Source organism: Triticum aestivum, chromosome 5D, assembly GCF_018294505.1.
Source record: "Triticum aestivum cultivar Chinese Spring chromosome 5D, IWGSC CS RefSeq v2.1, whole genome shotgun sequence".
Taxonomy (NCBI): Eukaryota; Viridiplantae; Streptophyta; class Magnoliopsida; order Poales; family Poaceae; genus Triticum; species Triticum aestivum.
This window is the reverse complement of record NC_057808.1, coordinates 458056924-458084652: the sequence shown is the minus strand read 5'-3', so window position 1 is coordinate 458084652 and position 27729 is coordinate 458056924. Positions and strand designations below refer to the sequence as shown.

Genomic DNA, 27729 nt, shown 5'->3' with positions numbered 1-27729 from the left:
TTATGTGTAGCTAATGTTGGGTGCATCATGACTAGATCTTTTCTACCATGAATTACAATGTTTAGTCGTTGCTTGAACTTTGGAGATTTTCTGCATTTATGTTTTGCGGTCTCAGAAAGGGCTAGCGAGATACCACTATTGTCATATTATATCATAGTTGTTTTGATAGTGTGTTGCTGTTTGAGATATTTTATTATTACTCGCTAGCTAATTATGTCATTGATATGAGTCATTATAATCTTTAAATGTTATTCTTGACATGGTTAGTTATAATGTTGGCTGAAAACCTGGGTGCTATTTAAGTTTGTTTATGCAAACAAGAGCAAAAGAGTTCCTAAAAGTTTTTCTTTCTCACTTTCAGTTTATCAGCAAAGGTTTAAGCTTGGGGGAGTTGCCATGTATCCAACGTATCTATTGTTTCTCATGCTTTTCCTCTTGTTTTGGACACTAATTTGCATGATTTGAATGAAACTAACCCCAGACTGACGTTGTTTTCAGCAGAACTACCATGGTGTTGTTTTTGTGCAGAAATAAAAGTTCTCGGAATGGAACGAAACTTTGCGAGGATTTTTTATATCAATAATAAGAATTTCTGGAGCCAAGACCTGCCGGAGAGGGGCACCTGGGTGGGCACAACCCACCAGGGCGCGCCCCCTCTCCTGGAGCGCCCAGGTGGGTTGTACCCACCTGGTGGCCCCGCAGACGACCCCCTAATACTACAAAATCACATATTTCCAGAAAAAAATTAAGGGAGAAAGAATTATCGCGATCCATGAGACGGAGCCGCTGCCAAGCCCTATTCTTCCTCGGGAGGGCAGATCTGGAGTCCGTTTGGGGCTCCGGAGAGGGGGATCTTCGTTCTTCGTCATCACCAACCCATCTCCATTGCTAATTCCATGATGCTCCCCACCGGGAGTGAGTAATTCCTTCGTAGGCTCACTGGTCGGTGAGGAGTTGGATGAGATTCATCATGTAATCGAGTTAGTTTTGTTAGGGCATGATCCCTAGTATCCACTATGTTCTTAGATTGATGTTGCTATGACTTTGCTATGCTTAATGCTTGTCACTTTGGGCCTGGGTGCCATGAACTCAGATTTGAACCCTTTATGAATTCATCATTATATCCATGTTTTAGATCCGATCTTGCAAGTTATAGTCACCTACTACGGTTATGATCCGACAACCCCGGAGTGACAACAACCGGGCCCACTCTCGGTGATGGTCGTAGTTTGAGGAGTCCATGTATTCACTATGTGTAAATGCTTTGTTCCGGTTCTCTATTAAAAGGAGGCCTTAATATCCCTTAGTTTCCAATATGGACCCCGCTGCCACGGGAGGGTAGGACAAAAGATGTCATGCAAGTTCTTTTAATGAAGCAGGTATGATTATTTACAGAATACATGCCTAAATTATATCGATGAATTGGACCTAGTGTTGTATCGCCCGAGGTTATAACTGTCACAAGATGAATATCATCCAACAAGTCACCGATCCAATGCCTACGGATTTATCTTATATTGTTCTTGCTAAGTTACTACCGTTGCTACTGCTATCGTTACTGCTACAAATTACTGCTATCACTGTTACTGTTACCATTGCTCCTGCTACTATCATCAAAACTATCATACTACTGTGCTACTAATCACTTTGCTGCGGATAATTAATCTCCAGGTGTGGTTGAATTGACAACTCAACTGCTAATACCTTCAAATATTCTTTGGCTCCCCTTGTGTCGAAACTATAAATTTGGGTTGAATACTCTACCCTCGAAAACTGTTGCGATCCCCTATACTTGTGGGTTATCAGCAGGCTCCTTGGCGGCCTCCCCAGTGGTGGCCTTGCCGGCCTCCCCGGCAGGCCCCGTGAAGGGAGGACAATTATAAGTTGGCTAGAAGCATACGCATTACGAATATCAAAGGTGACTAAGGATGTTTAAAGTATAATCCGACAAAGGGATTATCATGATTCAAGAGCCGAGAAGAGGGCGATTGGAAATATGTTTAGGTTTTCTAAAGTAAGAGTCGGCAGGATTACGGAGCAATTTCAGGGGCAAAATGGTTACAAACAGTTACTATTCGAATGCAACGACATATATAGATCTGAAATATACTGAGGGAAAAGGAAAATAAAAGCCCTAACTATGGCGACGGATGCGGGATTGTTACGAAAGGGATCTTCTTCAACAGTAAAAGGAGTTCAATGCAAGATCAAATCAACTACGGAGTGGTTTTAACATGAAATGGTCAATAGATCTGCAGACAAACTACGATTATTTTCCTAAAATGAATCACCGATGAACTTGATGAACTACGGAAGAACTATGGCAGTGGAAGAATGCTATAGATGAGATGCAAGACTTACAGATGTACGCAGAGTAGGTTGAAGATTTCAAGCTTCATGGATGCGGCCGCGGCGGTTCTGATGAGTCTCGGCGACGGCGTCAATGGGTTTGCTTCCGCTACGGTTGAAGTCAACGTGCTCGAGGTGTTCGCGAGGGTGACTGAGTCGAGAGGAAGAAGAGCATGAAGGGGCGGGGTAAAAAGTGAATCTGAGACCCCACTGGCCTATTTATAGGCATGGTAGGATCGAGGAGACGGGGTGGAACCCCAGGGCAGCGCAGTAAATTTTGGCTAAAAAGGCGCCTCCATTTTCGTGTTGACAAGATTTGACATATCAACTCAAATATTCGTTACGAGGTCATGCACATGTGTCAAAGTGGCTGAAATGATGTAACATATGGAGCAGTAAAAACGCTAAGTGTTGAAGAATTTTGAGACTCAAAAACATTTGGATTTTGGGCGGAGACCCGACCATAAGATTTAAAGGAATAAGAAATTATAAGACAGGAAAGATGAAGCGGAAGCTGGCTCTGAAGGAATTCAGACCCGGGGTACAACCCTTCACATATTTTCACTTATCTTATTTTTTCAGGATGGAGTTTAACATGGATGAATCCAAGATAAACTCGGAGCTAATGTTGGGGATATTCCCCACGGTTTAGACCTGGCATAAGTGTTGTTGGGAAACATAGCATGCAATTTCAAAAAAAATCCTACGCTCACTCAAGATCTATCTAGGAGATGAATAGCAACGAGAGGGTGAGAGTGTGTCCACGTACCCTTATAGACCAAAAGTGGAAGCATTAACTTAACGCGGTTGATGTAGTGGAACGTCTTCTCGAATCAACCGATCAAGTACCGAACGTATGGCACCTCCGAGTTCTGCACACGTTCAGCTCGATGACGTCCCTTGAACTCTTGATCCAGTAGAGGTACGAAGGAGTCGATGAGTTCCGTCAGCACGACGGCATGGTGTTGGTGATGTGATCTGCGCAGGGCTTCGCCTAAGCACTACGACAATATGACCGGAGGAGTAAACGTGGAGGGGGCACCGCACACGGCTAAGAAACAACTATTGTGCTTTGGGGTGCCCCCTTGCCCCCGTATATAAAGGAGGATAGGGGAGGCCGCCGGCCCTAGGGGGCGCGCCAAGTGCGGGGAGTCCCACTAGGACTCCAAGTCCTAGTCGGCCCCAGCTTCCTTTCCAACGAAGGGGAAAGAGGGAAAGAGAGGGACAGGCAAAGGGGGGTCGCGCCCCCTCCCCTAGTCCAATTCGGACTCCTCATGGGGGGGCGCCACCTCTTGTGGCCTGCCTCCTCCTCTCCACTATGGCCCATTAAGGCCCAATACTTCCCCGGGGGGTTCCGGTAACCCCTCAGTACTCCGAAAAATACTCGAACCTCTCCGGAACCATTCCGTTGTCCGAATATAACCTTCCAATATATCAATCTTTACCTCTCGACCAGTTCGAGACTCCTCGTCTTGTCTGTGATCTTATCCGAGATCCGAACAACCTTCAAGTCCATGATCTTACCTCTCAGTCCAGCTTTGGGTTTCTTCCTGGGAGTGACAACTTGCTCCTCATTCTTCTTGAAGTTCCCCTTCTTCCCTTTGCCCTTTTTCTTGAAATTAGTGGTCTTGTTAACCATCAACACTTGATGCTCTTGCTTGATTTCTACATCCACAGCCTTTAGAATTGCGAAGAGCTCAGGAATTGTCTTTTCCATCCCTTGCATATTATAGTTCATCACGAAGCCTTTATAGCTTGGTGGTAGTGATTGAAGAACTATGTCATTGACACTATCATCAGGAAGATTAACTCCCAGTTGAGTCAAGTGGTTATGGTACCCAGACATTCTGAGTATGTGCTCACTAACAGAACTGTTCTCCTCCATCTTGCAGCTATAGAACTTGTTGGAGACTTCATATCTCTCAACTCGGGCATTTTCTTGAAATATTAACTTTAACTCCTGGAACATCTCATATGGTCCATAATGTTCAAAACTTTGAAGTCCCGATTCTAAGCCGTAAAGCATGGCACACTGAACTAACGAGTAGTCATCAACACGCGACTGCTAGGCATTCACAATGTCTGCAGTTTCTGGGGCAGGTGGTACACCTAGCGGTGCATCAAGGACATAATTCTTCTGTGCGGCAATGAGGATAATCCTCAAATTACGGACCCAATCCGTGTAGTTGCTACCATCATCTTATAACTTAGCTTTCTCTAGGAGCACACTAAAATTCAAAGGAACGGTAGCACGAGCCATTGGTCTACAACATAGATATGCAAAAACTATCAGGACTAAGTTCATGATAAATTAAGTTCAATTAATCATATTACTTAAGAACTCCCACTTATATAGACATCCCTCAAGACATCTAAATGATACGGATCCAAATCAACTAAACCATGTCTGATCATCACGTGAGATGAAGTATTCATCAATGGTGAACATCACTATGTTAATCATATCTACTATATGATTCACGTTCGACCTTTCCATCTCCAGTGTTCCGAGGCCATATATGTATATGCCAGGCTCGTCAAGTTTAACCCGAGTATTCCGCGTGTGCCAAACTGGCTTGCACCCGTTGTATTTGAATGTAGAGTTTATCAGACCCGATCATCACGTGGTGTCTCAGCACGAAGAACTTTTGCAAGGGTGCATACTCGGGGAGAACACTTATACCTTGAAATTTTAGTAAGGGATCATCTTATAATGCTACCGCCGTACTAAGCAAAATAAGATGCATAAAGATAAACATCACATGCAATCAAAATATGTGACATGATATGGTCATCATCATCTTGTGCTTTTGATCTCCATCATCGAAGCAACGTCATGATCTCCATCGTCACCGGCTTGACACCTTGATCTCCATCGTAGCGTCGTGGTCGTATCACTAACCATTGCTTCTACGACTATCGCTATCGCTTGGTGATACAGTAAAGCAATTACATAGTGTTTGTATTTCATACAATAAAGCGAGAACCATATAAGACATTGGTCATATAAGGTTGGTCCGGGCCGCTTCATCAAACAATACCGTCGAATCAAAATAAGACATCGGTGGTAAGAAGTATGACGATCACCGCCCACAACTCTTTGTGTTCTACTCGTGCATATCATCTACGCATAGACCTGGCTCGGATGCCACTGTTGGGAAACGTAGCATACAATTTCAAAAAAACTCCTACGCTCACGCAAGATCTATCTAGGAGATGCATAGCAATGAGAGGGGGAGAATTTGTCCACGTACCCTCGTAGACCGAAAACGGAAGCGTTAACTTAACGCGGTTGATGTAGTCGAATGTCTTCTCGAATCAACCAATCAAGTAGCGAACGTACGGCACCTCTGAGTTCTGCACACGTTCAGCTTGATGACGTCCCTCGAACTCTTGCTCCAGTAGAGGTACGAAGGATTCGATGAGTTCCGTCAGCAAGATGGTGTGGTGACGGTGTTGGTGATGTGATCCGCGCAGGGCTTCGCCTAAGCACTACGACAATATGACCGGAGGAGTAAATAGTGGAGGGGGGCACCGCACATGGCTAAGAAACAACTATTGTGCTTTGGAGTGCCCCCTTGCCCCCGTATATAAAGGAGGATAGGGGAGGCCGCCGGCCCTAGGGGGCGCGCCAAGTGGGGGGGAGTCCCACTAGGACTCCAAGCCCTAGTCGCCCCCCCTCCTTTCCAACGGAGGGGAAAAAGGGAAAGAGAGGGAGAGGGAGAGGGAAAGGGGGGCCGCACCCCCTCCCCCTAGTCCAATTCGGACTCCCCATGGCGGGGCGCGCGCCACCTCTTGTGGCCTGCCTCCTCCTCTCCACTATGGCCCATTAAGGCCCAATACTTCCCCGGGGGGTTCCGGTAACCCCTTGGTACTCCGAAAAATACCCAAACCTCTCCGGAACAATTCTGGTGTCCGAATATAACCTTCCAATATATCAATATTGACCTCTCGACCATTTAGAGACTCCTCGTCATGTCCGTCATCTCATCCAGGACTCAGAACAACCTTTGGTCACCAAAACACATAACTCATATAATACACATCGTCATCGAACGTTAAGCGTGCGGACCCTACGGGTTCGAGAACTATGTAGACATGACCGAGACACCTCTCCGGTTAATAACCAATAGCGGAACCTGCATGCTCATATTGGTTCCCACATATTCTACGAAGATCTTTATCGGCCGAACCACAATGTCAACATACGTTATTCCCTTTGTCATCGGTATGTTACTTGCCCGAGATTCAATCGTCGGTATCTTCATACCTAGTTAAATCTCGTTACCGAGAAGTCTCTTTACTCGTTCCGTAGTGCATCATCCCGTAACTAACTCATTAGTCACATTGCTTGCAAGGCTTCATATGATGTGCATTACCGAGAGGGCACAGAGATACCTCTCCGATACTCGGAGTGACAAATCCTAGTCTCGATCTATGCCAACCCAACAAACACCTTCGGAGATAGCTGTAGAGCATCTTTATAATCACCCAGTTACATTGTGACGTTTGATAGCACATAAGGCATTCCTCCGGTGTCCGTGAGTTGCATAATCTCATAGTCGGAGGAATATATATTTGACACGAAGAATGCAGTAGCAATAAAACTGAACGATCATTATGCTAAGCTAACGGATGGGTCTTGTCCATCACATCATTCCACTAATGATGTGATCCCGTTTATCAAATGACAACTCATGTCCATGGCTAGGAAAATTTAACCATCTTTGATCAACGAGCTAGTCTAGTAGAGGCATATATACTAGGGACACGGTGTTTTGTCTATGTATTCACACATGTATCAAGTTTCCGGTTAATACGCTTCTAGCATGAATAATAAACATTTATCATGAATAAGGAAATATAAAATAACAAATTTATTATTGCCTCTACGGCATATTTCCTTCAAGTGTGACCCGATCTTTGAGCTTGTAAGCTTTAGGATTCACACCACTTCCGAGTCATGGAAGAGCCAAGCCAGAAGAGAAACCAAAGGTCTAAAACAAGACTCGGCCTGATGACCAGCTCTCACATGAGCCTTGTGCATGCAGAGGCCTAGGAGAAGTTTCCTAAACTTGGAGAGCACGATCAATATGAGATCGAGCAAGATACGGGTTAAGAGTACGACCCGTATTCTTCTGTAAAACTAGGGACTCAACCTGTTATATAAATGGTAGTTCCTAGGACCCAAAGTTAGGTTACAACCTCTCAAAATATAGGTAGTGAAAGTGAATCCTTGTAATCGAGATCATCATCAATATCAATCAGGCAGGAGTAGGATTTTACCTCCACCATGATGCGCCAAACTTGGGTAACTCGTGTCCTTCGTTTTCGATCAACCCCGTTCAAGGCACCACCTAGTTGCCATGGCCTCAAGACTTAATCCTTTCACGAGGACATCTGTTGTGACAAAACTACGATACTCGATGACGAACTTCTTTAGTTCAAACACCCTCCATTGCCACTTCCAAAGAAGCAATATAGTTTAGCCTCTATTGTCAAATCTGTCACAGTTTGTGCTCAAAATAATTCCACCTTACTGTGCCACCAGTTTGTGTAATTACAAAACCATAATTAAAATCAAAAATCATTTGTATCACTAGTGAAGATAGCACTGACGTAACTTAGAACGAGCTTGCATCGGTGTAATATTTTACAACTTAACTCTTCATCATGTCCATTACGAGAAATATGCCCCCAAGTACTTCTCAGGTACATAAGGATATCTTCCACTGCTGTCCACAGATCAATATCTTGATCATTGTATTTTGCTCGTAACACTTAAAACAAGTTTGCGATTTCAAACGAAAAAATCATGATTTTGAAAACTTCATGGATTTGAAAAAAGTTCACGAGTTTGAAAAAGAACTTCACCAATTTGAAGAAAGTACGCATATTTTAAAAATGCTCATGAATTTAGAAAATATTTAGGAATGTGAGAAATGTAAGGGATTTGCAAAAAGTTCACAAATTTGAAACAATTTTGCGGATTTAAAAAGAACATTCATAGATTTAAAAATCTTCATGAAAACTATAAACAATTATCGATTTGAAGAAGTTAACAAAAATTAAAAATTGTTTGCAATTTAAAAAAATCATGAAATTTAAAATGGATAAAGAAAAAGGAAAAAATGAAAAAGAAAAAAGAAAAAGAAAGAAAAAGGAAACCAAAAAACACAGTGAAACCAGTGAAAACGAAAACTAGAGAAAAACCTAATAAAAAGGAAAATAAAAAGAAAGGCAAAAAACATTTGGAAGCTTTCTAAAACAGGTTAAAAGGGTATCTGACGTGGGTTGGCCGGTCAACAGCGAGGACACCTCTCGCGTGGGCGCTCGCTACGGAATACGTTGTAACGGGCTCGTTAAGCGTCGAACAGGAAACGGCTTGTTGACTGACAGTAGCGGCTTTGCTACACACAAGGAATAATTTCACGGATTTTTACAGGACGTGCTGATGTGGAAAGGTGTCATTGGAAAGAAGAGGTGAACCGGGCCCCACCCCATAAAAATCAGGGGTAGTTTAAGAGTAAGATGGAAGGGGTCCGTTGCAGCCCCCTAAAGATCCGTGTGTGTAGCATTTTTGCTGATAGTAGAGACGAAATTATTAATTGAGGAGTACTTCTCACAAAGATCACTCTCACCTTCTAAGGTTATGACAAGTGGCGTGCTGCATGTGCATCCCTTGTCGCATACTATGAGTTTTCTTTTTTTTTTTCGTAGATCCGATTATTCAAAACATTTTACCTCTTAAACCGTGTGTGCAAAGCTCGAACCGTTTTCACCGTTGGATTCCTCGCGTCGAGATCTTTAAAACTAGATACCATGTTAATGGGTTTTGATGAACTTTTTTTCACGAAAAAAACGAACGAAACAATCATCCCGGGAGCTCGGTTTATTTCCCCTTTCCGAAAGAGGCACGGCCATGCCTCTCGCGAAATCACAACCGTGCCTCTCATGAAAGCAAAATTGTGCCTCTAGCGGAAGAAAAAAAATAAAAAAACGTATTTTTTTCGTTTCTTAGAGGCACGGTCGTGTCTCTCGTGAAAGCAAAACCGTGACTCTGGCGGACGCAAAATGTGCCTCTAACGGAAGAAAAAAATACAGAAAATGCGTTTTTTTCGTTTCCGAGAGGCATGGCTCGGTCTCTCTAAAAAGCAAAACCGTGACTCTCGCGGAAGTAAAACCGTGCCTCTCGCGAAAGGAAAAAAACACGTTTTTTTGCTCAAATTTCTTTGCCCAAAAGCTAAGGAAGACCGATGAAAAACCAAAACGTCGAAAAACCCCCGGGGAAAACTGTTTTAAAAGACGAAAACGCGTGCGGAAAAATTAAAAAGATCGAAGAGAGCGCCCAGAGCGCGACACGTGGCGGCGGCTGAGAGCATGCCAAGTGGGCTGATCGTTGTGAGGCTCCCGAATGAGCGCTCGTCAACTAGTTGCTCTCCATTAGAGATGCAAACACATGCACTTGTGGCCTCCTGTTAACAAGGCCGGCCCAAGGATATGTCGTTCTTTTCAAGGACTAGGCAGAAAAAAGGGTTGGGCTCGGTTATAAGTTGTTGGTGGAGTCGCAACCAAGGCAAAAAGGTTGGGCCCAGATCAAGCTCAGTTGTGGGTCCATGATGGATCTGTAACTGGGACAAAAAAATACTTTAGGACCAGTTGTGAGTCGATGGTGGACTTGCAACCGAGGCAAAAAAAAGGATGGGGCTTGGTTGCAAGTTGTCTGTAGACTTGCATTTGATGTGCAAAAAAGGTTGGGTCCAGTTACAAGTTGAGCTTGAGTTTGCAACTAAGACAAAAATCAATCAGGCCAGGATCAAGCGTAGTTACGAATCAATGGTGGACTTGTAACTGGGACAACAAATATTTGGGCCTAGTTGCGAGTCAAGAGTGGATATGCAATTGAGACAAAAAAACTTTGGGTCCAGTCGCGAGTCGATGGTGGACCTGCAACTGATGCGGAAAAAGGTTGGGCCTAGATCGCGCCCAGTTACGAGTCGATGGTGGACTTGCAACTGGGAGAAAAGAACTTCGGGCCCAATTAGAAGTAGAGGGTGGACTTGATATTGAAGCAAAGAAAAAGGATCGGACCTAGCTATTGGTGGACTTGCAAATGAGGTAGAAAAATATATTTGCCCACTTAGAACTTTAGGGTCACTTTGCAACCAAGGCAAAAAAGGGTGTCGGACCCAAGTTGAGCCCAGTTGTGAGTTGATGGCGGACTTGCAACTGGAGAAAAAATACTTCAAGCCTAGTTGTGAGTTGAGGATGGACTTGTAACTGGGGCAGAAAAAAATGTCAGGCTTGGTTACAAATTGTTGCTATACTTGCAACTGAGGGTGTGGTGGTGGGGGGGATCAAACCAGCGGAAAGTTAAGGGTGACTTTGCAATGTGTAATTGCGCATTAGAGGCAGACATGCAAACTTATCACGTTATTTTTCTTAAAACATTTTTCGGGAAAAAATCGTAGGACATTGTTCCCATTATGTACCAGTTTAAACATATTGGAAAACACGTACACCCATTGACCCTACACTACACATGCGTGAAACCTCAAAGCCCAACGGGCATGCAAACAAAACACATGACCGACAAGGGACGGACATGCACACACATCGATGCAGCAGAGACACACAGGACATAGAGGCCCTAGCGTGCGACCAGAAAAATGGGCCGATGTGGAACACAACCACACAGGACACATCGATCAAATAGTTTCGACAAAATATTTTAGCAATTGATTGTGTAGTGGAAAATTTTGATGTGGCAAAGCTTCATCTAGATGAGAATTAGCAAAACCATTTAAAAATTCAAGCTGCTACCTACAGTGAATTAGCAAATCCGCTAAAATAAGTGCAAAAACCACTACACATACAACATATGATTTTGTTGTATCAGTGGTTTATTTTGCATCGGCATGGAATTAAGCTGCTGCATCGCCAGCTCTAGGTTGGACAACACGCCCCCCATGGTAGGCCGCTCCATGCCTTGGTCAGCGAGGCACTTCACGGCCGTCTCGGCGAATTTCTCGAGGCATTCTGGCGTGATCTCGTCCTTGATCACCGGGTCGACGGCGTCCGGCAGGGTGCCGTTCCGCTGGCAGGCAAGCGCGTAATTGGCGAGGCTGACCTGGTCACTTGGCAGCGCCGGGTTCAGCGCCGTCCTTGCCAGAAGCACCTCGAAGAGCACGACGCCGAAGGAGTAGACGTCTGACTTGTCAGTGAGCTGCTCCCGACAAAAATACTCCGGGTCAGTGTATCCGTAGCTCCCGTTGACATGACTGGTGCTGAGGTGCATTTGGCTCGCCCTGGTCAGGGCGGACTTGGGGAAGCCGAAGTCCGACACCTTGGCGACCCAATTCTTGTCGATGAGGATGGTGGTGGTCTTGACGTTCCGGTGGATGATGCCGCCGGTGTGGAGGTAGTGCAAGCCCCGCGCGGCACCGATGCACATGTGGAGGCGGTGCCGCCATGAACATGATAGCACCGGCTTGCCGCTGTTGTTGTACAGGTGCTCCCGAAGCGTGCCGTGCTCCATGTATTCCCACACGAGGATCATCTCCTTCTTAAACAGACAAAAGCCAATGAGGGAGACAAGGTGCGGGTGCTGCAGCTTGGACAGCGCCTCGATCTTCGCCTGGACCTCGTGCATGCTCTGCTCCGGTGACGGGTTCCACCGCTTGATGGCCACTTTCTTGGTACCGTCGTCCACGACGCCGCAGAACACTTTCCCAAAGCCGCCCACGCCGATCACCAGCGACTGTGCGAAATTACTGGTTGCCTCCCTTATCTCCTCGAATGTGAACGACTTACCAACGGCGTAAGAGTTGTATTGCGGCAACCACCTTGCAGACGTGCGTGACCCGGCGTCGCTGAGCTCCCTGTTCTTCTTCCTCTTGTTCCTTTTGTGGTACAACACTACAACCACGCTGATGGCCACGATGATCGCGGTAGCGGCCACAACGGCAAGCAAGATCAGCAATGGGTGACGAGCTGTGTCAGCCATGTTCTGCCGTGCACGGACTGACACACAGGTGGAGTGAGGCGGCCGGGCCAATGCAGAAGGAAGGAGATCTAAAGATTGGTGATTAGGACATGCATGGTTCGTTTGGATCGGTCAGAGAGAACAGGGGAAGAGCTAGTCACGGAAAGGAGGGATGGAGTGGGAGCGTTTGTCGGGAGCCAAGTCTTCAAGAGGGCTTCTGCCTTGGATGAGAGCCACAACTCAAAAAAGGAGACGAGAAAATTTCAAAAAAAAGAAAGAAAAGGAGACGAGAGGCAGGTGTGGGAAGGGGAATAATACTACATCTACTAACAACTTACGAAGCCTCACTTAACTTTCCTTCACAACATTCTCTCTCCCCGCCTGATTTCTAGGGGTGGGCCCCTCCTCCTCTCTAATCCCAATCACAGTTTGTCGTCTGGTTATTTACGTAAAACTTAAAGTAAGTTTTATTAGATGTAGCATTGCTCGTGGGACGGGTAATACTACACCTACGAGTCAGCTGGGGGATTAGTATCGGAGGATTGGGGAGGAAGGGGCCCACCCACTTGAAAATGGGGAGGAGGGAGTTATTTATCCAAAACTATCACACTTGGGTTAGGGTAACAACTTAGTACCATATTTGAGTCAGGGCATAAAAAACCATCAACTTTGTGCCTAACGACTAACGAAGATCACTGATTGTCTGATAAGCACGTGTCGTGGAATTGTCCTCGTCTTGGGCTTCATGAATCGTCATAGTTATAACCCCGCCCCTCCTAGGCGGGTCATACCTAATAGTTATATCCCCAACAGCACGTGAAAACAACAAAACTGACAAGTTGGGTCCACCTGTCAAGATGACATGGCTTGCTTGTGTGGACAATATGCTGAGCTCCCCTCGCCGCCCTTTCTTTTCCTTCCTCTTCCTTCCACCCCGATCTCTACAATGCCTGGATGCCATGCCTGCCTTCATGGATGAACTCCACCTCGCCGCGTTGCCCCAGCCCTCTACAGCGCTTGGATCCGACAAGTTCGATCGGTAACTCGTGTGCGCTGTGGTGGAGCGCCATGGCCGTGCCCGTGCTTCCGTGCTCGTGGCGACCGCTAGAGGCCCTGGCCGCGCCCGAGCTCGGGACGCCCGCGAGGAGGCCCTGGCCGCGCCGCCGTCGTGGAGCACCATGGCCACGCCCGTGTTCGCCGCGCCCGCCGGGTGGCCCTGACCGCGCCCGTCGTGGAGCGCCATGGCCATGCCTGTGTTCGTCGCGCCCGCCGGGACGCCCTGGTCGCACCCGTGCTCAAGCAAGCAGCAACCGGCGGCGAAAGCAAGCACGTATGGGCCAAGGTGTGACGGTGTAGCACGTCGCCGTGCACAACACCTCGAGCACTTGGTCACTGGCGCTCCCATCTGGGCCGTGGATGCGACTTCCTGCGTTGTACCTTGTCGCGGGAGGGAGCGTGTTGCTCTCCATGATAGCACAGCCGCTGTACGTGGACGCCGGTGCCGAAGAAGAACGGCGCGACTGAGGGAGTCCTGGACTAAGTGGTCCTCGGACAGCCGGACTATTAACATGGGCCGGACTGTTGGGCTATGAAGATACAAGACGAAGACTTCTTTCCGTGTTCGGATGAGACTCTCCTTGGCGTGGAAGGCAAGCTTGGCGATTCGGATATGTAGATTCCTTTCTCTGTAACTGACTTTGTGTAAACATAGCCCCCTTCGGTGTCTATACAAACCGGAGGGTTTAGTCCGTAGGACAACAATCATAATCTCATAGGCTAGGCTTCTAGGGTTTAGCCACTACAACCTCGTGGTAGATCAACTCTTGTAATACTCATATTCATCAAGATCAATAAAGCAGGAAGTAGGGTATTACCTCCATAGGGAGTGCCCGAACCTGGGTAAACATTGTGTCCCCCGCCTCCTATTACCATTAGCCTTAGACGCACAGTTCGGGACCCCCTACCCGAGATCCGCCGGTTTTGACACCGACATTGGTGCTTTCATTGAGAGTTACGCTGTGACGTCGAAGATAGGCTTGATGGCTCGCCTTGTTATCAAGGACAACATCACCTCCGGGGGAGCCCTAGCCTCAGGCCAAACCCTCCGGCTGGGCGGCTTTACCATGGCCGCCCGTTCGACCGTCGGGCTGACGATGACTTCTCGGGTCATCGAAAATCGCCTCTGCGTCAACTCAGAATACTCCGAGCAGATGGATCCGATGGAGTTGTCGTCTTTAAACGAACTCCTGGATCGCATCGCCGCCTTGGGAGTCGCTACGGACTATGATCGGACTGGGCTTAAACCCGACTAGAGAGAAATTGAATCTCCGCCGATCACCCATCAGATAGCGGTAGTGGAGGAGCAATACGACAACTCTTCCTCTATATTGAGGACGAACTATGTTCGGATTTCGCAGCTCACAGAGCCGGATACCCGCCCACGGGCGGACACGCCCCGTATTCTGAACCTAGAGTCGGACTGTGGGCCTGAAAAATTGGTTGATATCCCGGAGCCCGAGCTGTTAAGCTCGGAAATTTCTCAAACTCCGGATCCCAGATTGGGTCAGGGTTCGGACTTAAATCCACCCGCCCACCCAGATACAAGCGATCTTACCCACATCAGATAGCAGTCCCAGGAAATGGTCCATCACTTTTGGGCCAGATTCCTCCTTGTCAAGGACAAGATCAAAGACTGCCGCAATGAGGACGCAATCTCATTATTCTGCAAAAATTGCACGGACGAGGGAATCCTCAATGCAATCAACCGCCGTCATGTATCACACTTCGTTGACTTGGCAACAATAGTACAGAAGTACTGCGCAATGGAAAGCGCCTGGAAAACTCAGGCAGCCTCTTGGGAGCCACCGGTTTCCACTAAACCCCTAGTCCAGACAAAAAGGATGCACCCTCGTCGGTCGCCTGATCCAATAACAAAAAAAATCAAAGCCCGTTACGGGGTGCGGAACCGTTCTGGAGGGATGGCTCGATAGGCCATGCAAAATACACACAACACCGGATACCGTACCAACCCATAGCCTTAGAGCACGTTGGATACTCCGACAGGTGGCCAAGAGCGGCGAAGATCTCCTCACCAAAAATACCACAGAGCAACATCCCACGGAAGACAACAACCCTACAGTATGGACAGTCTTCGAGACCTTCGCCTCAAACAATAGGCGCAAAAGGGCACTCCGTGGCCTCGCCGAAGTCTGCCAAGTTGCAGCAATAAACCCCTAGAACGACACGGCCATAACTTTCAATGCCAGTGACGAACCAAAATTCAGAATAGTCCGGGCACCAGCCGCATTGGTCCTTAGTCCGACTGTGGACGGCTTTCGGCTTACCAAAGTGCTCGTGGACGGCTGCAGCGGACTAAACCTCATTTACGAGAAAACTCTCAACAAAATGGAAATAGGAGCCGCATTGAGCAAAGTAGCACGACCTTCCAAGGAATTATTCCCAGTCGGGAGGCGCGATGTGCGGGAAAAATCACACCCGGTGTGGTATTCGGCACGCCGTAGAATTATCGGTCCGAAGAGATAACCTTCCAAGTGGCCCCTTTCAACAGTGGATATCACACCTTGTTAGGGCGAGATGCATTTGCAAGCTTCCAAGCTATACCCCGTTACGGGTACATGAAGCTCAAGATGCACGGGCCCAATGGAATCATCACTCTTGCTAGTGATCCGGACATAGCACTCAGCGCCAAAAACATAACCACCGCCTTGGCCCTCGAGGCATTGTTTGAAGCCCTCGCGGCCGAAGAATTAACCGCGTTGCGCTCCGCGGTGGATAGGGACGATGTGATACTCGATAAGCGATCCCAATCCACCTCTTTTAAACCAGCAGACGAAATAGTCAAATTCCAGGTCCACCCAACGGACTCCACGAAGACAGCATCCATCGGGGCACAGCTGGACCCCAAGGTCGACGCCGCACTACGGGCGTTCCTACGCAAAAACTGGGACATATTCGCCTGGCACCCTTCTGATATGCCAGGGATCCCACGCAGGCTGGCCGAACACAGCCTAAACATACTGAAGGGATATAAGCCGGTCAAGCAAACATTACGGCGCTTCTCTGAACCTAAACAACAAGCCATGGGAGAGGAGCTAGCCAAGTTACTCGAGGCCGGATTCATCAGAGAGATAAAACACCCGGACTGGCTAGCAAACCTGGTAATGGTACCAAAGAAGGATAAATCCTGGCGCCTATGTGTCGATTTCAAAGACCTTAACAAGGCCTGCCCTAAGGATCCCTCTCCCCTCCCCCGCATCGATCAGATTATCGATGCTACTGCAGGACACGACTCACTGTGTTTCCTCGACGCATACTCCGGATACCATCAAATCAAGATGAAGGAGTCCGATCAGGCCGCAACGACATTTATCACCCCATACGGGCCTTTCTGCTTCAATACTATGCTTTCGGGCTCAAAAGCGCTGGTGCCACCTATCAACGCATGATTCAAACATGCCTGGAGAAACAAATCGGCAAGACAGTTGAAGCATACGTGGACGACGTAGTCATCAAAACTAGGCACGTCGAGTCCTTAATAGACGATTTGCGTCTCACATTCGACAACCTCCGAACATATGACATCAAGCTCAATTCGGAAAAGTGTGTTTTCGGCGTTCCCGCTGGAAAGCTTCTGGGGTTCATCGTTTCCAATAGAGGAATTGAGGCAAACTCAGCTAAAATCCGAGCTCTGTCATAGTTGGCTACAGCAACAGACCTTAAACAAGTTCAAAAATTACCCGGATGTGTGGCAGCTTTAAGCCGCTTTATCTCCAGACTAGGGAGAAAAGGCATTGCCACTCTATCGCCTTCTCCGACGCACCGATCACTTCGAGTGGACGGACGCGGCAACGGCCGGATTAGAAGAAATAAAGGCTCTTCTAGCAAGCAACCCAATCCTGGCCGCGCCAAAACGTCGGAAAACCCATGTTATTATACATATCGGCCACACACCAAGTCGTGAGATCGGTGCTCATCGTTGAACGAGAGGAGGACGAACACAAATTCCCGCTTCAGAAGCCGGTATACTACGTATCCACTGTCCTCACACCATGCAAATACCGGTACCCACATTACCAAAAAATAGCATAAGCGGTCTTCATGGCATCCCGGAAGCTACGACACTACTTTCAAGAATGCTCCATAACGGTGGCCTCCGAGGTACCACTCAATGACATAATAAATAACCGCGACACCACGGGCCGGATTGCCAAGTGGGCCATTGAGCTCCTCCCATTCGACATTACATCCAAACCGCGGCGAGCCATTAAATCTCAAGTACTGGCCGACTTCGTCGCCGAATGGACAGAGGCCAAACTCCCTAAAGAGTACGGTACATATTCCAACTAGATCATGCACTTCGACGGCTCCAAAATGCTGGCAGGCCTAGAGGCAGGCGTTGTCTTAACATCCCCTACTGCAGATACTGTTCAGTACGTCCTACAAATATTATTCACGGACTCCAACAATACAGCCGAATACGAAGCCTTATTGCATGGTCTTCGGATGGCCGTCTCCATGGGCATACAACGCCTGGAAGTGCGCGGGGATTCAAACCTCGCAATATCTCAAATAAATGGAGATTTCGATGCCAAAGATCCAAAGTTGGCGGCTTACCGTAACGCCGTTCTCAAAATATTGGGTCGGTTCGAGGGGCTCGAGTTTCACCATGTAGCTCGAGAAAGTAATCAAGCGGTGGATGTCCTTGCTCGCATCGGCGCCAAACGTGACCCCGTCCCACCTAACATCTTTCTGGAAAGGCTTTTGAAGCCATCCGTGGTGTGGGAAGGGGACAACGGCAACACCAATTCGGATCCGAATACAACCCCAGATTCCGAACACACCGACATCATCGGGGACTCAGCCACAGAAATTACACCGTCGGCCCATCTCGTCATGGCAGTCATCGCCCCATGGACCGAACCCTTCTTGGCCTACCTTAATAGGCGAGAGCTTCCTGAGGATCAGAATGAGGCACGCTGCATTGTGTGGCGCTCTAAAGCCTACAAGGTTCACGAGGGAGAACTCTATAAGAAAAGCGCTACCGGAGTACTTCAAAGATGTATCTCCGAGGAAGAAGGGCGGCAGCTCTTGGCTGAAATTCATGCCGGTCTCGGCGGTCACCATGCCACGGCTCGGGCCCTTGTAAGCAAGGCCTTCCGTACAGTTGGCCAACGGCCCGAGCAGATGCGCAGGACCTTGTCCAACATTGCATCGGATGCCAGCTTTTCTTCAACCAAAGCCATATGCCACCTACCGCTCTACAAACGATCCCCATCACTTGGCCTTTTTGCGGTCTTGGGGCTTGATATGGTCAGACCCCTTAAAGGAGGAAGCCATAAGAAAAAATATGTGCTAGTTATGGTGGATAAATTCACTAAGTGGGTAGAGGCCAAACCAGTTAAAATGGTCAAAGCCGGGCCAGTGATAGACTTTATATGCGGTGTTGTGCACTGTTATCGTGTTCCACACAACATCATCACCGACAACGGCTCCAATTTCACAGCTGATGAGGTGAAATCCTGGTGTGCTAATCTGGGCATCAAGCTTGACTATGCCTCCATCTACCACCCACAAACCAACAGTCAAGTCGAACAAGCCAATGGTCTTATTATGAGTGGCATCAAACCCAGATTAGTGCGGTCTCTAAAAGAATCAGACAAGCACTGGGTGGAGGAGCTCGACTCGGTACTCTAGGGGCTGCGGACCACGCCCAATTGTTCTACCGGATATACATTTCTTCATGGTGTACGGCACAGAGGCTGTGTTGCCCTGCGACATTATTCATGACTCACCTCGAGTGCGCATGTGAAGAGAGAGAGGCCGAACTTGATCGGCAAGACAGCTTAGATGCCCTGGAGGAGGAGCGCGATGTCACAAAAGCCCGTTCCGCATTCTATCAACAACAGGCCCGCAGATATCAAAGCAGAGATGTACGGGCCAAGACTTATAATGTTGGCGAACTCGTTCTACGCTTGCCGGAGAAGAAAAAGGACAAACTCAAGCCCAAGTGGGAGGGTCCCTTCATCATTGACGAAGTACTCACCGGAGGAGCGTACCGCCTGCATGATGCATCAGACAATCGCCTAGAGCCGAACCCGTGGAACGCGGCCAGACTCTGAAGATTCTATGCCTAGCACCGGACACTTCGTTCGTCTCCTTTACCCCTTTTCGTTTCCAGTATTTATTTTCCTCTCTTTTCACATTTTTTCCCTTTTAAGCCTTAAAGCTTTTGTGCGGCTAAACCGCGCACCTTTGACGCACACATTCTAAAATATGTACATCAATTATACCTGGGGGCTTCTCGTACAGAAGCTTATTATTATTATTATTATTATTATTATTTTCAGAGCATCAAGCTCAACACATATGTGTCTTTTTCGCGTATGTACCTTTTCTTCGCCATTATATGCATCGATATGACTTAAGATTTGTCCAAGCTGGGTTGTCTGGCTCCTGTGCTTATGCCCTACGTTCCCGTTAGTTCGGCTAGGGCATAAAGGGAGCACCTTTGCGATTGTTACTGTCGGGTCATCCGGATGTGTACCTCAGACTGGGTGAAGCCGAAAGCTAGCGTTCTTAAGGGAATATTCGGTCGGCGAACTAGAGATGTTTTTTACTTATCATATTATGAACCCCCAGATGTTATGTATGCTGTGTTTTTTCAAACACAGTTCAGACAAGCACAATTAATGCATGCTTACCCAGGGAAAGGAACCCTTAACGCAACTATTCTCTCTGGAAGATGTTTCTTACGATCAAAATGTAATATAACATAACTAGCTGGATACTTGTCTGTTCAAGCAACTATGACCCCTACGCCTGGTTTCCAAGCGTACCCCGGTATATCTTACCGAGCGGGTATTCAGAAACACTCCGCACCTTCGGGTCCAGAGGTTGAAGCGAAAAGGTCTGCCATGACAATCGTTTTACAATCCAACTAGGGACAAATTTGTCAATTGAAGTACATAGTCACTTGGACTCAAAAACTTCTTCCTCTATGCCATCCAACAGGCCATCTAGCCTACAATCCTGTTGGGAATACTTGGCGGCTACTTGTACCTGGTTATATACCAAACTAACGGGAATTTCTTCTCCATTTGACCCTACAGGTCCGACCCGGGCCATGTGATTTGGGTCGAGTTTGGTATACCGAGTTTTCACCATTGCCTAGGCCTCTCGCGCACCTTCCCGGCAGGCCGATATCTTCCATAATCGGAAGCGCCGCCGCGCTCCCTTGAATAGCTGTACAGGCCCCTCCATACTTCCTGGAGGGGAGTCAGATGGCCATAAGGCCTTGTCAATACTTTGCATCGCCTGCCGAGCTCGCTCATGCATTTGCGACAGCTCTTGTAGCAGATCGCTCGATGATCTGGACACCTCCTCTTTGGAACGGCCCGTCAATATACCTACACATATAATTATTGTCAGTTTCTTTCCTTGCCGAACTATGTAAAGGTAAGTCCGAACACATACTAAATATGCCACCTCGCAGCCTCCTATTCTCCTTCACGGAGTCAGCCAGCTGGGCACGCACGTCTTTTAGTTCCACGCCCAGCTCGGTGTTGGCATCTTGGAGTTTGTTCTTCTCCGCCCTGACCTGTGTCAGTATACGTTCGCCTGCGGCCAGTTACCTTTGAGCTCCTGGACCTCCCGCTCGTGCGACTTCCGGTGCCTCTTCCAGATGATCTGATGATTCTGCCATAAGATTTGCACCTGTATTAATGCTCCTGGTATATGATCATGTTTTGTCGATAGAGGGGAACATTACCAGACGCCGCCTTCTTGGATTTCTCCAGTTCGGTGGTAGCAGGAGTCAGCTGGGCCTGACACTTTTTCAGCTCTTGAGACAACAGGTTGTTCTTCTCTGTGAGCACCTGGTCATATAACGATCCTTAAATCAGTTGTACCAACTGTTTCAAGTCTCGGGGGCTACTGGTATATGATTATCAGTTTTGCACAAATGTGTACTTATCCGCATATCTTTCAAATACTGGTCTGTGGCTCTGGTAAGCCCATCTCGAGCTTCTCGGATATACGCATCACCCGAATTGAAGGCATTGAAAGCCTCTTCTGAAAACCTGGGGTCGCGAAGAGCGGCTCGCCGGCGCCGATGATTCATGGCGCTTTCCACTTCAGAGTTTGTGATGGATACGTTATCCAAATCCTCTGCAGAGGGACAATCCGGTGTCACTTCCGCGTTAGCCTCAGTCCTTGAGACAGGGTCCGGAATCCGGCTACTAGAGGCATGACCGGCACGATCCCTAGACATAGTATAGTGAATGTTTTTCCTGATAAGACACAACGGATATTGTCACACTTCAAATGTGACAGCCATAGAGCATATATAAAAAACCATACCTCTTTGATGAAGGCTCGACCGCGCTTCAATTGGCTTTCCTCTTCGAAGGCCTGCCCGGCGTATGCGCAGCCTTCTTGCGCGTCTCCTCAGGTGCAGTGTGGTGCGCCGATCGCCTCCCCTTTAGAGCATAATATAGTGCGGTGGGTAAGGTGGAAAGAGGAAATTCTCTCGAAGGATAAGTCTCCTGATTACTTACATGCAACGCAGGGAGAAGGCCGGGATAGTAAGCAATGATGGCCACTTCGGTGCCGTCACAGCTCGCCTGGTAAAACACCCCTTCCCCAAGCTCCATGAATATATCTGGATCCTCTTCGAATCCGGGGTCAAGGGCCCAGTTGTGGTCCTCTGGTTGTGGTGCGGGGCTGTGGATCTCCCTGGTAATTTTCCGCCATTCCTGTTATAAATGGATGGATTAATGTTTATGTAAAAGGACTCAGGGAGTAAATGGAGTAGAGTAGTGAGATGGAAACTCACCCAGCTAGGAGGGTTGTACGTGGAAAATCCATCTCTGGGCTTGATGCGGATGAACTCCTCCTTCTCCCCTTTGTATAATCCGGACAGTATTTTCGTCAAAGCAACGGCAGTGTCCGGACCCTTCCGACCGTAGCGGGTGGCATCGTCTTCTCCATTGAAGTGCCACATAGGGTGCCCTCGGTATTGGAGTGGCTGAACCCCTCGCATTATGGATATCGCCATAACCTCGACTATTGACAATCCGGATTGAGCGAGCGTCTTTATCTTGCTCATCAATTGGTGGACTTTCGTGCTATCTTCCTCCCTGAGGCTCCGAGGACGCTAGCTGAGGCGCTTCTTTAATGGAGCACTTGAAAATTCAGGAAGACCCCTTCGGATTGGGTCAGGAAGGGAGACGTCCTCAACATAGAACCATTCGGAAGGCCATTCCTTGGATGCCTTCTTCGGCGTGCCGGATAGGTATCCGGTCCCGGCAATGCGCCATATCTCGGCTCCGCCCACTTGGAATATTGATCCCTCTTGATTATGAGGGACGAGGCAAAACAGCTTCTTCCATAACTCAAAATGAGCCTCGCAACCCAGAAATGGCTCGCAAAGAGCAACATAACCCGCAATATGCAGGATGGAGGCAGGTGTGAAGTTGTGCAATTGGAGGCCATAGTACTCTAGAAGCCCTCGGAGGAACGGATGGATTGGAAATCCAACACCTCTCAGCAAGTAGGGAACAAAGCCTACTCGTTCCCCCCTGGATGGGTTGGGGAACTTCTCCGCCTGCTCCCCACCGTCGAAGGAAGCCAATCCGGCTCGAACGGGAACTAGATCTGCGGGGGGAAGAAATCCCTGGGTCTGCAGCTTCAGCAGTTGGCCGTGGGATACGGAACACTTCTCCAAATCACCCTGTTTGGGGCTGTGAGGGCGGGAGGAAGAACTGGGAGCGCTAGCCATGTTTGGGTGGTTTCTGCTGGCAAGCTCTAAGGATTCCGCGCTTGGTGTGGGCTGGATCTGAAGATCCCCATCTCTTGAAATAGATAACTTTCTTGTATGGTCAGGGTGGTAAGTGAAAAAATGCCCCGACCTCTCGTATTCGCTCGACACGTGGAAGCTGGAATCATGAAGGTGCAGAAGCCGATGAGCGGGACATTAAATTGATGGCTGGATACTGCTCTTTAAGTCAGGTACTTTCAAGTATTCGGAGAAGGAACCCGCCTTGCAATGCCGAAGACAATCTGCGGCCGGACTCATCGTCATTGAAGCCTGGTTCGGGGGCTACTGAGGGAGTCCTGGACTAAGGGTTCCTTGAACAGCCGGACTATTAACATGGGTCGGACTGTTGGCATATGAAGATACAAGACGAAGACTTCTTCCCGTGTCCGGATGGGACTCTCCTTGGCGTGGAAGGCAAGCTTCGCGATTCGGATATGTAGATTCCTTTCTCTATAACCGACTTTGTGTAACCCTAGCCCCCTCCAGTGTCTACATAAACCGGAGGGTTTAGTCCGTAGGACAACAATCATAATCTCATAGGCTAGGCTTCTAGGGTTTAGCCACTACGTTCTCGTGGTAGATCAACTCTTGTAATACTCATATTCATCAAGATCAATAAAGCATGAAGTAGGGTATTGCCTCCATAGAGAGGGCCCGAACCTGGGTAAACATTGTGTCCCCCTCCTCCTGTTACCATTAGCCATAGACGCACAGTTCGGGACCCCCTACCAGAGATCCGCCGGTTTTGACACCGATAGCGACCGCGCGGGCGCCACGGCGGAGCGCGCGCTGGAGCTCAGTGCATGGTGGCCGGTGGCGCCGCGACGGTGCTCATGGAAGCCATGGTCGCGCCCGTGCAGGCTTGCGCGATGCAGGGCATGTCTGTCCTTGGCCATCTACGGCGGGGAGGCCACGGGTGAAGGAAATATGCCCTACAGGCAATAGTAAAGTTGTTTTTTATATTTCCTTATATCATGATAAATGTTTATTATTCATGCTAGAATTGTATTAACCGGAACTTAGTACATGTGTGAATACATAGACAAAACAAAGTGTCCCTAGTATGCTTCTACTTGACTAGCTCGTTAATCAAAGATGGTTATGTTTCCTGACCATAGTACATGTGTTGTCATTTGATGAACGGGATCACGTCATTAGAGAACGTTGTGATGGACAAGACCCAGCTGTTAGCTTAGCATAATGATCGTTAAGTTTTATTGCTATTGCTTTCTTCATGACTTATACATGTTCCTCTGACTATGACATTATGCAACTCCCGAATACCGGAGGAACACCTTGTGTGCTATCAAATGTCACAACGTAACTGGGTGATTATAAAGATGCTCTACAGGTGTCTCCAAAGGTGTTTGTTGGGTTGGCATAGATCGAGATTAGGATTTGTCACTCCATGTATCGGAGAGGTATCTCTAGGCCCTCTCGGTAATGCTCATCACTATAAGCCTTGCAAGCAATGTGACTAATGAGTTAGTTACGGGATGATGCATTACGGAATGAGTAAAGAGACTTGCCGGTAACGAGATTGAACCAGGTTTGATGATACCGACGATCGAATCTCGGGCAAGTAACATACCGATGACAAAGGGAACAACGTATGTTGTTGTGCGGTTTGACCGATAAAGATCTTCGTAGAATATGTAGGAACCAATATGAGCATCCAGGTTCCACTATTGGTTATTGATTGGAGATGTGTCTTGATCATGTCTACATAGTTGTCGAACCCGTAGGGTCCGCACGCTTAACGTTCGATGACGATTTGTATTATGAGTTATGTGTTTTGGTGACTGAAGTTTTTTAGAGTCCCGGATAAGATCATGTACATGACGGGGAGTCTTGAAATGGTCGAGAGGTAAAGATTGATATATTGGAAGGTTACATTCGGACACCGGAATGGTTTCGGGAAGTTTTAGAGTACCGGGGGGTTACCGGAACCCCCCCCGGGAGAGTAATGGGCCAACATGGGCCTTAGTGGAGGAGAGAGGGCCGACCATAGGAGGTGGCGCCCCCCTCCCCCTTGCCAATCCGAATTGGACAACAGGTGGGGGCGGTGCCCCCTCCTTTCCTTCTCCTACTCCCTCTCCTTTCCCCCTTTGCTACTCCAGAAAAAAGGAAAAAGTGAGGGGGGGGGGGCGAATCCTACTAGGAGTGGGGTCCTAGTTGGACTCCCCCCTCCATGGTGTGCCCCGTGGTGGCCGGCCTCCTCCCCCTCCTTTATATACGGCGGCAGGAGGGCACCCCAAAGGCACAACATTGTCTTAGTCATGTGCGGTGCCCCCCTCCACCGCTTACTCCTCCGATAGTATCTGTCGGGTATCGGGTTCCGGCAAAACCCTTAAGGTTTGAACACTGGGGTGCGCACGAAGATCTCTCCCTACCGAAACGCGCCCACAACCTTGCCGCGGGTTCTAAGCTAGCACGATGAACAACACAAGAGACACGAGGTTTATACTGGTTCGGGCCACCGTTGTGGTGTAATACCCTAATCCAGTGTGTGGTGTGGTGGATTGCCTCTTGGGCTAATGATGAACAGTACAGAGGAAGAACAGCCTCGCGAGGAGAGGTGTTGTTGTGCTGGTGTGTTTGGAGAGGAGTCTATCCGTCTCTGTTGGCTCTAGATCCGGTGTTTTCTACTATGGTGGCTAGCCCTATTTATAGAGGCCCTGGTCTTCTTCCAAAATATTGAGCAAGAAGGGATCCAACAACGGCCATTTTGTAAGGGGACAACTAGTACAAGCTATCCTGACTAAAGGTGGTCTTCAACTGCCAAAGGTGCTGGTGATGACGCCGTCTTGGGCTCCACGGTGACCTCCGTCCTGCCGTCCTGCTGGTCTTGGTCTCGTTGCACCGATAAGGAAACCTTTGCCTGATGCCTCGGTACTCCGCGCCTGCGCTTGCCCCCTTTGCACTAAAGAGGAAATGAGAACACTACGTAGGCTGGCGCCCACCTGGCGCCCGCCTGGTCTCGATCGTCATGGCTTGCGTCATGGGCACCTCGCGAGGTACCCCTTGCCTTGATCTCTCCACCAACTCGCGATCCTGCCCAGTGAGGCCGCCCCTGAGGAGGCCTTGCATCGTCCGCCCCGCGAGGCTTGGTCCCTCGCGAGGGTCTTGGGTGTTGGTTGATGAAGACGGGCCGTACTGGGCCACCGGCTGAGCCACGCTGCAGGCCGCAGGCAGGCAAGTCTGGGGACCCCCGTTCCCAAAATGCCGACAGTATCATCGTAGTGCTTAGGCAAATCCCTGCGCGGATCACTTCACCAACAACGTCATCACGCCGTCGTGCTGATGAAACTCTCCCTCAACCCTATGCTGGATCAAGAGTTCATGGGACGTCATCGAGCTGAACGTGTGCTGAACTCGGAGGTGTCGTACGTTCGGTACTAGATCGGTTGGATCGTGAAGACGTTCGACTACATCAACCGCGTTAACCTAATGCTTCCGCTTTCGGTTTACTAGGGTACGTGGACACACTCTCCCCCTCTCGTTTCTATATATCTCCTAGATAGATCTTGCGTGATCGTAGGAAAAAAATTTAAATTGCATGCTACGTTCCCCAACAGTGGCATCCGAGCTAGGTCTATGCGTAGATGATATGCACGAGTAGAACACAAAGAGTTGTAGGTGATAATAGTCATACTGCTTACCACCAATGTCTTACTTTTATTCGGCGGTATTGTTGGATGAAGCGGCCCGGACCAACATTACATGACCACGTTCATGAGACCAGTTCTACCGACGTGCTTTGCACACAGGTGGCTGGCGGGTGTCTGTCTCTCCAACGCCGCGGACTCCTCTCGCGAGCTCATGCTGCACGCGGCGATGCCTCCAAGCACCTGGATCCGCTTCCCTTCATTCTTCGCCATCGAGATGCCACCGAGGGGGCCTCTCGAGCTTTGGCTACAGCACGCCGACTGCGGTGCTCCGGCGACCGGAGCGGACGTTGAAGTCGTCGCTCCGGGCAAGGTCTTCATGACCCGAGGCTGGGGCGAGGTCGCCCGGGTCTGCCAAACGGGGTGCGCCCTCGTGATTCACTTCGAATACGATGGCGCCTCCTTAATGCTCTTCAAGGTCTTCGACGCAGAAGGCCACCGCCTGGAGTGCTGCCCCAGAGGAGGCGGCCGGGACATCGTCGCGGCAGGAGCTAGGCCTGCCGCTCGCTCTCCCGCCGGCTCCTCCGGCAGCAGCAGTGATGCTTGGGAGTCCAGTGACTCTCCCGAGCTCTTCGTGACTCCGGAGACGAGCGACGACATCTACCTGCCCCCGAGATCGCGCCGTGCCCGGAGTAAGGCGGCTGCATCAGGGCGTCGGCGCAACTGATCTGGATGGGGTTGGCGCCGGCCTCCCGTGGCCCACTGTTGATGATGGCGTCGGCCCTAGAGGCGCTAGTGGTTAGGATTCCTTAGGAATCTCGTCTTTTGTTTCCTGCGAGTAATCGAGAAAACACCCCGTGGGGGCATGTAAAGGGTCCGCGATGTCTTTTATTGATGCAATCCTTATTATGAAATCACGCAAATGCTTGTCCTGTCCCGGCTCGGTTCCC

General features: G+C 48.8%; 1 protein-coding gene across 1 annotated transcript; it reads right to left on the bottom strand.

The window, feature by feature from the left end:
* Nucleotides 1-11199: 11199 nt before the first annotated feature.
* On the bottom strand, nt 11200-12385 carry LOC123125508 (receptor-like protein kinase FERONIA). Its single transcript, XM_044545987.1, has one exon. The coding sequence runs from the start codon at nt 12353-12355 to the stop codon at nt 11216-11218; it is 1140 nt and encodes a 379-aa protein (XP_044401922.1). The 5' UTR covers nt 12356-12385; the 3' UTR covers nt 11200-11215.
* Between the last annotated feature and the right edge of the window lie 15344 nt (nt 12386-27729).